General features: G+C 43.3%; 1 protein-coding gene across 3 annotated transcripts in view; it reads right to left on the bottom strand.

Moving 5' to 3' along the window:
* Positions 1 to 406: 406 nt before the first annotated feature.
* galntl6 (polypeptide N-acetylgalactosaminyltransferase like 6) overlaps positions 407 to 13,502 on the bottom strand; it is a 131,260-nt gene continuing 118,164 nt past the window's right edge. For 2 of the 3 annotated variants that reach the window (XM_028977506.1, XM_028977507.1), the window contains 6 exons: positions 11,470 to 11,587; positions 9,645 to 9,764; positions 9,184 to 9,405; positions 3,937 to 4,053; positions 2,291 to 2,440; positions 407 to 1,319 (listed from right to left, as the gene is read on the bottom strand). In XM_028977506.1, the coding sequence (XP_028833339.1) occupies positions 1,152 to 1,319; positions 2,291 to 2,440; positions 3,937 to 4,053; positions 9,184 to 9,405; positions 9,645 to 9,764; positions 11,470 to 11,587 (895 nt within the window). In that variant the 3' untranslated portion in view covers positions 407 to 1,151. The remainder of the gene's footprint in view (positions 1,320 to 2,290; positions 2,441 to 3,936; positions 4,054 to 9,183; positions 9,406 to 9,644; positions 9,765 to 11,469; positions 11,588 to 13,502) is intronic. The other variant, XM_028977508.1, reaches the window with a different exon arrangement.

Here is a 13,502-nt window from a genome sequence, read left to right as displayed (position 1 = left end):
ATGGTAAATTATTACTAGAATTTATCTGATGTAATGCCATGGCTAACTGCCTGTAAATTATGTGCGGGTCAGAAGCTTTTACTGCTGGGGACCATAAATTACTGTCCTGGAGATTGTATTTTACTGCATATCTCTACTATGCAACAATGCTATGGCAAACTATGAACACAACATTATCTTAATATATACCTTGCTTCTATACCATATTTTAAAATGTATTTTTAAATACATTTTAAAAAATGTATAAAGCATCATAAAAGCTGCAGAAGTGTCTCATGGATTTAAAATGCTTGAACTGTATGCAAACCGCCACCAGGGGGCGCAGCATCTCCACTTTAACAAATAATGTCGGGGACAAGAATACATATGAAAAGGATGAAGGGTAAATATAATACAGACTCAAACATATGCACATTTTGCTTTATTTGAAATAAAAAGTGAACAAAATTAAATCAAAGGCAGAGTATGAGGTCTCTGCAAAATCACTTTCATTAGGGGATTTCATCAACCAGAAATGATGACCTATTTCAAGTATGCACATAATAACTTACATTGTTAAAAAAAAGAGTACCAATAAATAAAAATAAATATACATGTAAACAATCATGGAAAATAAATAGCATTACAAAAAGAGGAAACAAAATGTTTTTTCAGAGTTGCTGACGCAGTACAAATCCACCATGCAATCTTGAGGGAGTGATAAGGAACATTCTACCCTTTTCTGGCCTGTCCTGAAGCCCAGATTCATCTCAACTCAATTGTCACAAAATCCAAAAGCACTGTATCAGACCCCAGCAAGAGAAGCAGACTGATTTTTACTTTATTTCCTTGACCAGCAAGGTTTCTGTGTTGTCCTCTGTAGGCCTCATCAACCAAGTCCCTCATAGGTCCAGTGAAGTCTCTAAATCCTGGAGCCTATGTTCTCTGTTTTTGGTCCAGTTTGGTCTGTCATCCATAGTAAAAGGACTTCAGACAGAACAGACAGACACACATACGCGCACACACACAGATACACACACTGCTGCTCCACGTCTGTGATCAGACACCTTGCTGAGCATTCTGGGAGATCTGGGAGACAGCTGTGGCTGTGGCAGCATTGGCTGTGCTGTGTGTTTTCGGGGGCCGAAGGCAAGATGGGATTGTCTGCAGTCCTAAGAGCTGGCAGCATTGTTGAATTTTTCCAGGATGGTTGCGTTGACTCTCTGGAACAGCCATTGCTGCGTCTCCGAGTGCGGGTCACACTTGTTCATGAAAATCCGCTTATCGTTGGGGCTGCAGTCCATACAACCACTGCTCACCAGGTGGTACAGAGATTTATCCTGGAGGTACAGAGAGGGAAAGGGGGAGGGGCACGAGAGAGAAAGCAGAAAATAAATAAATAAAAATAACTGAGAAACACAATCCCTGTGACTGTGGCCATCGAATAAGCCGCCTTTTATCTCAGTCTCTCCTCTGCAAGGAACTGCAACTGATTTTCAACTGAGTCCAAAGTAGAATTCATACCATGGCATGACTTTAGAATTTAAAAGAAAATCAGCATGAGAGGGAAGCTCCTTCTCCCATTTCTAACCTGCAAAGTACCACTAAGGGTTTAAAAACCAAGACATTTGGGGGATTTTCTTCCCAAATGTCGTCCTGCTGGACGTGGAGAAAATGGCCTGGTGGTCAGGGGTTCATGAAGAGAGGAGTGTGCTTTGTGAGCTTCAGCAGTCATTTTGCAATAGGATCCCCTGGGTCCATTTACTGTGTTGTGTCTCCAGACATGTGCCCGCATACACCTGAGTGATTTAAGGAGTTTGCAGCAACTGCTGATCACTGATGCCAAGGGTTTACTTGTTCTCCTTTGCTGAAGATGCCTCAGTACTATGCACACAAAATGCTTTTGACACAACATGAATTGCTTCTCCAGTGTAGATTTAGGGTCCAGTGTAGATTAGTGCTATTCTGTCCATCAGAAAATACAAGGCTAATGATCAGTAGCATAGGAGACCTTGGTTGCTATCTTAAGAAGGTTAAGAAATCTTGAAACATCCAGTACGCATTCGACTTGAGTATGTCAGGGCTAAAACAGATAACTCGAGGCCTTCAGACTCCAATGCTGCCTCAAGGCTCTCTTCAGATTACTTTGTACCAATAACAATAACTAATAGAAAACAACCGTTTTTCAAGTCCAGTTTTTGTCAGTTAGAGCCTAAGAAAATCCCCTTGGGATCCATGAGAAATTGATTTATTTCGTTTCGTAAGTGCATTGTTCTTTACACATCACCAATAGAGCTAAATATATCCTTGCCTTTCTGTAGCTCCAGTGCTGGTTGCCCTTCATGCCATGGCAGTCATACAATGTGATAGGGCTGCTCTGGGAGATGGCATCAAAGCAAAACTTCCTGGTGTGGAGAGGGTCTCCCGGCCGAATATCCTCCCTCCAGCCAAACGTAAAAATCTAGGAAATCAAAGAAAGTACACTGCTCACAAAACAGGACACTTAAACAACACAATGTAACTCCAAGTCAGTCACACTTCTGTGAAATCAAACTGTCCACTTAGGAAGCAACACTGATTGACATTCAATTTCACATGCTGTTGTGCAAATGGAATAGAAATGATAGAGAATTAGCAAGACGTCCCCAATAAAGGCAGGTTCTGCAGGTGACCACAGACCACTTCTCAGTATCTATTCTTTCTGGCTGATGCTTTGGTCACTTTTGTATGATGGCAGTGCTTTCACTCTAGTGGCAGCATGAGACGGAGTCTACAACCCACACATGTGGCTCAGGTAGTGCAGCTCATCCATGAAAGAAAGTGAAAGTCATTGTGATACATAGCAGCAGAGCACAGCAGCACAGCACACGGTGCACACAATGAAATGAGTCCTCTGCTTTTAACAGTCACCCTTAGTGAGCAGTGTGTGGGGACGGTGCTTTGCTCAGTGGCACCTCAGTGTCACCTTGGCGGATCGGGATTCGAACCGGCAACCTTCTGATTACAGGGCCACTTCCTTAAGGACCACTGAGCCAGGATGGCACATCAATATGATCTGTGGCAAGAAGGCTTGCTGTCTCTAGGAGCATAGTGTCCAGAGCTAGGAGGAGCAGAGGAGAAAAGCGCCGTCCCCACACACTGCTCCCCGGGCGCCTGTCATGGCTGCCCACTGCTCACCAGGGGTGATGTCTAAAAGCAGAGGACACATTTTGTGGTGTGCACCGTATGCTGTGTTGCAGTGTTTCATAATGACAATCACTTCACTTTAACTTCAATTTCACACACATTGCACATAAGAAATCACTATGGTGTATTGGATTGTGTGCTTGTTAGTCTATGTGTGGTCAGCGGTTGTAGAGTCTGACAGCGGTTGGCAGGAAAGACCTTCTGAGTCTCTCCGTCCCACAGCGTGGGTGCTGCAGCCTGCTACTGAAGGAGCTGCTCAGTCCTGTCAGGGTCTCCTGCATGGGGTGGGAGGTGTTGTCCAACAAGGATGACAGCTTAGCCACCATTTTCCTGTCACTCACCACCTCCACTGGGTCCAGAGGGCATCCTAGAACAGAGCTGGCCCTCCAGATCAGCCTGTACAGTCTCTTTCCATCTCCAGCAAACCACACCGTAAAAGATGGCTGGGGCCACCACAGAGTCATAAATGGTCTTCAACAGTGGGCCCTTCACCCCAAAAGACCTGAGGCTCTGCAGCAGGTACAGTCTACTCTGCCCTTTTCTGTAGAGAGCATCTGAGTTGTGAGTCCGGTCCAGTTTATAGTTCAGATGAACACCAAGGTACCTGTAGGTCTCCACAGCCTCAATGTCCATCCCCTGGGTGTTCAGTGGTGACTGCTCTTTTTACAGCTCTAATTGTGGTGAAGGCTGAGTGAGGAGGTGCTGACTCATTGCTGTCAGCTGTGTGTGAGGGTGTGTGCTTGTGTGTATCTGAAGCAGTGTGTGCAGCACCTGTTCATGTGCCCATGTTCGCTCGGCTTTCTCCTTCAGACAGGTGTCTAGACGCAGCTCAGTGCCTGTGGAGCCATGCTTGGTGTCGACACACATGCCCGACGCAGCATTACGGATCTGCGGGAGGAAACAGGAAAAAACGTCCAGAGCCATTACAGCTTAGCAGGAAGTATGGACAGGATGCATATCGCAGGACATTACTTTTTTCTTTACACATTTCTTTTTTCAAAAAGGCACAGTGCAAGCATCTTCATACGGACTCTTATGAATGTAATTTCAGGATGGCCAGAGTTGATCTGTGCTTCAGTCTATAGAATGATGACTGAGGTACAAGATTCCCATACTACAGCGTCCTTTCACATTGGCTCATCAAAATCAATGAAAATGAGTTTAATGGTTGTAATTGTCTACTCAAAGCGAGTCTGCTCCACGCAGTCTTTCGATTCACAGAAAAAAAAAAAGCTTTATAAAGTTTTTCACAGCCGGGCCCACATTTTGATGGACTGTCTCATTTGCCTAATTCTCTTTTAAAGCATTTGGCTATGCTTTGCGGTGTCACAGTGCAGTTCAATAATGCATGAGCGCGGAATGGCTGAATATAAAACAGGCTGCGCGGGCACTTGGTGTCCGGGGCCTCAATGCTAACACACTCCCTTCAGTCATGACCCATGGCCGGTGCGGCCTCCAGCAAGGTCACAAAGACACTGCGCCTGACAGCAGTGCACACCTCCTGCAGAATGCTCCAGACTGAGCGGCGCATTAATGCTTCCACAGCCTCTTGCTCTGCGCTACCCGAATGGACCACTAGAGGAAATAAAGGTGGGTTCAGTTTAGTTTTTTGCTAATTACTTCATTTCATATACACTAGACATAAATACAGCACTTTTAATAGGTTTCATGTTAAAAGATGACAAACCCATGCTCCATAACACTCTTTATGGATATTTTTTTATTCTCGTGGATCACACATCATATATATATATTTCCTCAGAGATGAATAAAGTTTACTGATGACTAGTACTGTGCAGTATAAATGGTATGCATTCTAACTTTGGCAAACGGGAAAGTTTTTTTGTCTTTTCCGGCCTATCCACTCCTTGTAAAAATGACAAAGTCACGTCACCTGCGCGAAACCATGCCTACTTGCAGCACGAGCCATTAGTGTTGGAAAATGGCCAAGAGCACAGCGCTTTCCAAAATTAAGGCCTTAAATATCACAACTAAATGACTAGTAATGTTTAGATCCAGAGTTAAAATGTCTTAAAAATACTGCAGACCCAATAAATAAAATAAAACAACCCTATAATCTGTCAGTAATCCGCTGATCACTCTGCACTTCCGGGTTACCAAAGTGCATGTCACTACCGATTAGGACCTGTAACTTGATTTGAACAGCAGTCCAAATTGGGTAGCCACAAGCCACAGTGCAACGCATGCTTGTAAATGACCAGCGGCGGTCCTAGCCTGTTTGATGGCCACCAAAAAAAGTAATTTGATTTTTAAAAACACAAAATAAAATCTCCTGGAGCAAGTGCATGATAAAATATGAACAAGCATAGTGTTACTTAAATGTTTACTGACAATTTTTTGATGTAAAATAAATAAATAGACACTATATATATATTTATTATGTATCACCTGCACAATACGCCATATGAAATATTCCACCGGCCTTATGGGTGTAACAGAAAGTCCACTTTCTAGAATTGCGCAGATATTGTTTCGGTTACGCTATATGCTGACGTATCTGTAAAAAGTTTATTGTTCAACTTCCTGCTGCAGGGCCTTTGCTATAGACACATGTTATCCTTTCAAAATCAGTTCCATTTACAGATCGAATTATATACCGCAATATATATATACCGCCTATCGTCTATGGTTCAAATTAAATTGCAATATGAATTTTATGCCATATCACACAAGCCTACTGATAACCTGAACATGGTTGGCAGCACCGGGAAATATGAGTTGACTTTTCTGGGTGGCATTGTTGTTTCTGCCGGGTTTGTGGTTTTGCTGACACTGGAATGAAAAGGAAGTGAGCAAATTACAGCTCTGTTTCTCCAGCCTAATGTCAGAGGGCATTAAATAAATGAATTAAACATGAAACCAATGAGTCTGTAGAGTAGTTTGTCATGGAAATTAGCTTTCTGAAGGTGGAGGCAAACCAAACAGGGACCAGTCCACCTGATGTGTGCCAACTTTGAGGCAGCTTTCTTTATTACAGCTCAGACTGCTGCAGAATTAACATTTTCCTCAACACAAAAGGCTCTTTAAGTGACTATTACAGCTTCCAATTATTTTGTGACAGGCAACAGCATTCCCTATTTGTGCCATGTCACACTTTAAAATAAGGAATGGGCCTGGGAAATTAAAGATTGCGGACTAAACAAATAAAACGAAAATGGAAGCCAAATTCAGGGTCAGGCACTCGCTTTTCCTCACAGCCTTTGGTTTTAAAAGCTTATTTTTGTTCCCTCCCATGAAAAAACACATTTAATTTATTTCTCTGTCTATTATCAGGCTTTCTGTGGCAGCTGCTCTCCCATGTGGCCCACAATGAGTGACACATTTGGGACGAGTGATTTGACCTTCTCCCATGGCAACAAAGACGTCCATTAGGGCAGGTCAATTTACTGTTGGATTGAGACAATTAAATACAAGACCCCATTTTGTAAGGTCAGAACAAGAAATGTGCTCAAATATATATGTGGATGGGTGCAGTGTGTGACCAGGCATTTTATTACGAAGTTTAGCTGACCACGTTCATTTCTTGTCCGCCGCTAAATAAAACAATGACAGCCCATGCTGTAATTTTTGCATTGAGGGATGCTATTAAAGCACAGTGAATTAAGTATGTGCGGATCAATCCCACATATCGATACTATCAATACCAAGTTGGTATCAGTATTGGATCGATACTAGCACAATGATATCAAAATTTTAGCTCTTCTATTACTGTACAATGTTCCAACTGAAAGTAAATGTGCCAGCAGAAATACTGCTCCTCACATGTCAATGTGACTCAGTGATGTCACAGAAATGGACTTTCAAATCAATTTTATTTTTTGTATAAAGAATCGTATCGGATCGTTATCCCCGATACCAACACAAATTTGACTTGAAAAGGAAATCAGTGGCATCGCACATCCCTACAGTGAACACATGCACCAAAAACATCTGCTGCCACCACAGTGACAAATGTGTCAATGAGTTGTAGGGACTTTCTGAGCTATCAAACTCAGCAGTAATGCCTTTGGATTTAAGGTGCTTTTGACCACCAGTTATTAAAAACTTTCCCCCTTACACCCCCACCTCCTCTTCCTTTGATGGGACTGGAAAGTGCAGCATTTAGCCCTTAAACACCCCCATTGCTGACAAGCCCATCAGTAGGGTGGCCATCCAAAACACCCGATGATTGCATCACTTAGAGTGATTTGAAAAACGGTAACAAGACAGAGCATAGGGTGAAAGGGGAGGAGGTAGGGCTCTGGGTGGATGCCCGACAGACTATTTACCCAGAGTGCTGCTCCGTGAGCTGAGGGACTGAAGCTACCGTGACCCCTATTTCAGTTAAGAATTTCAGATAAGACTTTTTTGTCCCACCCATCCCCTCCTCTCTCCTCCATCTCAGAGCTGAAGGGGGCGATGCCGAACGCCCAAGGAGGCCCTTTTATTGTGCAGTATATCAATGGGGGTGACAAGCTCGCAGCCCTGCAGTCTGGGCGCCCAAATATGAAGCTATCAGCCTGACAGTAAAATTACTATCATTCCACCGCGGGAAAGAAGATATTTACCGTGCATAAATTTCTCCTGAGCAGGTTCGGAGGACGCAAACGCCTCTGTTGTCAGCCCCAGTCTATTCCCCCGGCTAATACAGATGAGTGGGGAGGGGAGGTGTGGAAGAGTGAATGCTGGGCGTGTGAGGCTAATGGACTTTGTGAACAAGAGCAGAGTGTTGTCAGAAGTGTGGGGATAAACAGTTACTGTCATTACAGTTTTCATCCGCAAACCCTGTCCGGGGACCACATTATAAGCACTCGTCCATGAGTGAAGAGCGGAATCCAATTAAACCTGATGCAAAATTAATTACATTTTGTCATGATTATTCACCGTCTCTGACATATTTCGGCTTGCATAAAGACGCTGTTTTCTGGCATAGGAGGAATTAATTAAGGGATGACGTCTCTGAAGCACATCTATCAACCCTGATTAAAACCCTATCGAGGGAGAGACAAAGAAAGAGAGAGCGAGAGGGAGAGATTAGGGGGATAGGAAGATATAAGACCATGAATAACTAATTTTAACATCTCCCACACTGGGTCACACTCAACCGGAGGCTGAATCTATGATCTTGGCTGCATCTGGTACCAAATGTCCCAGAGATCAACCACACATACACACTCACCCACGCAGGGCAGTTCAGGTAACATTACGGCACCAGAACTCATAACCTTAACAGGCCGTCTTTGGATCATGGTGACTAATAAAAATGAATGACACAAAGCAGGTTTATTTATGGATGGGAAATCAGCGATGCAAACAACAGATTCTCTCTGTGTGTGTGTGGTTGTATATTAAAGAACAGCCCCTTAAATGGGTGCCCCGCTGCCTGCCCGATCAGAATGAAAAATGCATTACATTTCTGCCTGCGGCGCATCCCATAAATCAGTGAGCATCTCCCAGCAGCCCGAGTGACACACACACACACACACATACACATGTGGTGGTAGCCCGGGTGGTTAGGGCTTGTTGTGATGGAGGCCGCGCCGGTTCAGACACATGACCGAAAAACAAAAATGCCGCCTGTGACTTTTGCCTTCTGTTCTCCTCTTAATAAAGTGGTGAAGCAGCCGCTGATGGAAGAGGTGGAGAATAAACGAGTCTGTGGTTTGGAGGGATGCTTTTACCACAAGTGCTGCTGCTCTGGACCGCAGCGCTTCCTTGCGACATTATGAGAGATTTTGTTATGTCAGCTGCTGAGAGCTGTGAAGGGCACTGAGGTTCTATGTGAGTGTATGTACCATCAAATCCATTCCGAACAAATCCATTTCAAATGCACCACAGAATGCCCTTTAATAAGGGTTTCAATTGAAGACACACATTTTTCCAAATCCAATTTACGCATGCACACTAACATACTGGTTAAAAACGATAGCAGCTCTGTACATGCCTATGAATATGTGTGTTTAAAATGAAAGAGGAATGTGTGGGTGTGTTCGTGACAATCTGAAAGATGTGACCCACCTCTCCCCAAGCCGCAGGCGGTGGCTCCACAGGGGGGTAGTACTTGGGCAGGTCCCAGGCAACATTAGTCATGTACCATTTGAAGTCTTTACACTTGAGATGCTTGCGCAGTTCCTTCTGAGAGGTCAGGTCTCCGGTGGAGAGGTGTCGATATTCCGGCCTCCGCTGGTAGATGTACTCAGTGTATTCATCCATCCATGTCTCCGCCACTCGCTTCAGGTTCTGAAAACAAAATAGAGTGTGAGAAGAAGGAAAAGCACTAATGTTATTTTTGCTATAATTAGTCATTATGACAATTTTTTCACATAATTTCACATGTGAATTGGGAGGAATATCAAATTTTACTTTTAAATTCAAATGCGCAAATATGGAAACAAAAAGGAGGTCGTTTTATAACATTATTAGTTATATATAAATATGTTTTTTTCAAGAATGGATGTATTGATAAAAGGTTGACTTGCCCACACACTCACTCTTGCCAGGCTGGTTCCCGAGGGCACTTTATAGGGCACATACTTCCTGTAAATGTGCCCCACTCGAGAGCAGGGCACGTCGTACATGCTGCCCCCGCACATCCATACCTGAAGGAGGGAGAGAGAGCAGTAAGGTGCAACGAAGGCTACAGACAGAAAAGAAGGTTACAAGCAGACAGAAATACGTTGAGAGAAGACGAAAGAAGTCTCGTGTGTCTAGGTGGGTGAGTATAGATGGATGCGAAGTCTACTGGGATGCTGGGATAGACACATTCCTCTCTGCAGGCAACAATTACTCTCCTCTCTCCATCCAGCTGACTGGCAGAGCAGACAGGAGGTCTGAGAAGGCTGTGGTGGTCCCTGCTCTCGCATGAAAGCTCGAAAAACAGACTTCCTCTCACACAAACAGTCTCAGTCTGAGCAGCTCTGTGTTTTGACTGAGTTTGTGCTGGAAGTTTCAGGGTACACAGAGATGACAGTGGTACACGGTAGGTGGTGGTCCGTGTGGGATGGATTTTTTGCAGACTGTCAGATGAGCCCAAGTCTCATCTCTCTCTGCCCCTCTCCTTCCTCCTGTCCTCGCATTCCCCGCTGCGCCTTCTGAGGGTTCTGTTCTCTGTTCGTGCATATCAAACGCCTCAGGCCTCCTTTCCTGGCATGCCCAGGATCAAGGGTCAAACGCGTTTCACAAGCCAGATCATTACGCGTGGAGGCTGTTCCAAAAAATCCTCCAAACGATGGATGTAGAAAAGCCCACAGATCTTTCCTCTGAGGATAAACAAGCGTGGAAAACACAACAAATGAGGCTAGATGAATTCTTTTCACACATTCTGCCACTGGCTCTGTTTTTGTGACCCTCACAAAGTGTGAGGAGTGCATTGAAGGCATGGGAAATTTGTGTTTGCAACACCAAATGCTAACTAGTAACTGGCAGCCAGATGGACACTGCAACAGAACAAGTTACACCAATGACATATACTGTGTTTGTTGAGCTCTGATAGACATTACTCCTTTTCATTCAGTCTACAAAGAACAACACTCGATATGTTATTGGTGACTGGTGCTCCACACTATATTTCAGTGTCAATGTCAAGTGCACCGAATCACTGTGAAACAGAAATAACATGACAGCCTGACACAACAGCAAACGAAACCTGGAATAAAAATGGAGAAAAAGCATCCAGCACAAAAATAAATCAAAGAAAGCTAAGCTGGACTGGCAAGTTAGCTTCTGAATTATTTTCTATTATGATCATTGCTTCTAGAAAGAATATCACTGCAATAAAGGGGGCTGACAGTCTCAAAAATGAATGGAAGCTGCAGGATGGCAGGTTTGTCTGGAGCAACAAATACAAGAAATCGTCACATCCATCCGCCAGGTTTTTCCACATATACCATCCCCTGCCCTTAATACAGAGTTATATTTTTCAGTAGCTGATCGGTTAGAATGAAAAGCTGAGATCTGAAGCTGAGCAAAATAATGACAGGATGGGGAAAAAAGTGAGAAATCAGCTCCTCCACGGCATTTTGTTACATTGAGCTCTATACAGAGATCTATAGAGGCTGAGTACAAGAGGAAAAATGGCACAAACAAGCAACCACTACATTCATGCTGTTTTCTTATTGCTATGAAGATATTGCAGAAATAGCAGATAGTAACTTGCTTGCAACATTGCCCATAATGCACTAGGGCTGGGTAATAAACCTATCAAATATTGTTAATACAAAATAATTTTATGTATATCTACGCCTACTTCATTGGCAATAGATGTATGCATCTCTTTGTACAGTCAGATAAGACAGAAGGACCTACCTTGAAGGAAATCTCATATTGCTCTCCACCCCAGATCTCCAGACCAGTGTCATAACCACCAAGCTCCCAGAACCACTGCCGGTTTACTGCAAAAAGACCTCCGGCCATCACAGGAGACCTGGAAGAGAATGATGGATTGAGTAGTGTAAATTAATGCCCAACTTGAAAATATGTTAGGTAACAGTGGTGAAATACACATACATGCTTTTGGTTTGTCTAAGTATTCTCTAAAGAGGCTGCATTTAAAAATACTCAGTGACTGCACTGTTCTGACCTCGGGGGGAAGTTCATTCCACCACCTATGGGTCAAGACTGAAAAGAGTCTAGAGTAGTATCCTCCTTGTACCTACAGCGGTAAGGGGACCAGGCGAGCAGTACTTGAGGGTTGGAGAATGTGAGGTGCGGTGTGAGGTGTAATAAGGGCTCTGAGGTAGGCAGGTGCTACTCCCTTTTCGGCTTTGTAGGCCAGCATCAGTATTTTGAATTTTAGCAGTGGGGTGGTGTGAGAGAATTTGGGACCTGCTGCTGCATTCTGTATTAGAGGTACTAGCAACTGAACGAGTATCTGGGGGGCCTGTGTTGATAGATAAGTGAAAACAACACAGAAATATCTTTTTAAAGATCACGATGCACAGCCTTGTGGATTTAAGCTGAAATGGCATAACATTTTTAACTGAAATGATTTCAGTCCCTAAGTTAAGGAATTTTGTGCACAGAAAGGCAGTACAGTAAGTAATATTTCATTCTCACAAATCAAACGGTTCTTTGGGATACAAAAAAATCTGAATGGCACCCCCACATGAAAAGAACAAGCAATCATTCAAGCTCCAATTAATATATAATCTAGTTGTTAACTTAGTTATAGTAGTTAAAAATTTTAAGCATTTGTAAGGCATGTGGTTGAACTGCACATACTGGATATATACATCCAAGCTGCTCACATTTGAAGTAAAATACAATTGAAGTAAAATACAATTGGAGTTCAACCTCTGGATGCACACGGCAGCACAAGATAAACCCCACTGAGTGACATCAGACAGAATTTATGCCATACGATACCTCATGCATGATCAAAGCGAGGACAATTGTCACACAGTAGGCATCCCTTGGAGCTTCCACACCAGCTGCTGTTCAAACTATTCTAATCTCATCTTCTTGCCTGTTCCCATTCGCCACAGAAATCATTATGCTGCCCAAACCTGTAATCATTGTTATTTCACAGACATTTTTTGGGGCTGTGCTGTTCTCGTGGGTATTTAGACCCTGGCACCAATGTGCTTTTTTTTTTTTTAGTTTTTCTCTGTAGCCCAGTGCCAGGCAGGAAGAAAAAGTGGAAGTCTGAGCACAGCAAATTTTAAATATTGCATGTGGCATTGGGAGCCCAGTGAGCGCAGACAGCATGGCAGGCAGGAGTGAAGGGCATATGTTGGTACCATATTCAAAAGTGAAAGTAAAATTATTTGTTTGCTTATGTAACTATGTTAAATGCAGGCTGTAGCTCAATCCATTTACACTGAGTTCATGTCGTTAAAGTTAAACAATTCCAATGACCAGACAACTCCAGTAAAGCACTGAGATGTATGACTTGTTTTTAATGTGTGTAAAGTGTAAGATGAAAGACAAATGGGATTAAGATTTATGAATTGGTTCAATTAACCCATCATCAACACAAAATGATGGAAATAAAAAAAGAGAAATGCGGGCTGTAAATAAAGTTATAAGTGGTCTAACAAATGGTCAGCTGGAATTAAAACCAGTCAGAGGACTATTATGGAGAAGCTTGCCAGAAAGCAATTGGTGCTGACTGCCAGATCCATTCTGTTCATGCACAAAAATCTGAGCGTATCGGGAAGAGCGCACAGGTCAGACTTTCAAGCTATGCTTTTGAACCTAAATCAGTTGGTTGGCCAAATTGTAGGAATTGCACCTTTATAGCTCTTGCTGCTCTTTGGTCATGCTCTTGACCAATTTTAGCTGCCTTGAACTTTAGTTGCTGAACTTTGACCAATAATATAAAGTTGCAAAGAGAGAGC

Source organism: Denticeps clupeoides, chromosome 4, assembly GCF_900700375.1.
Source record: "Denticeps clupeoides chromosome 4, fDenClu1.1, whole genome shotgun sequence".
Classification (NCBI taxonomy): domain Eukaryota; kingdom Metazoa; phylum Chordata; class Actinopteri; order Clupeiformes; family Denticipitidae; genus Denticeps; species Denticeps clupeoides.
The sequence above is the reverse complement of the archived record's forward strand: the minus strand, read 5'-3'. Positions and strand labels throughout refer to the sequence as shown.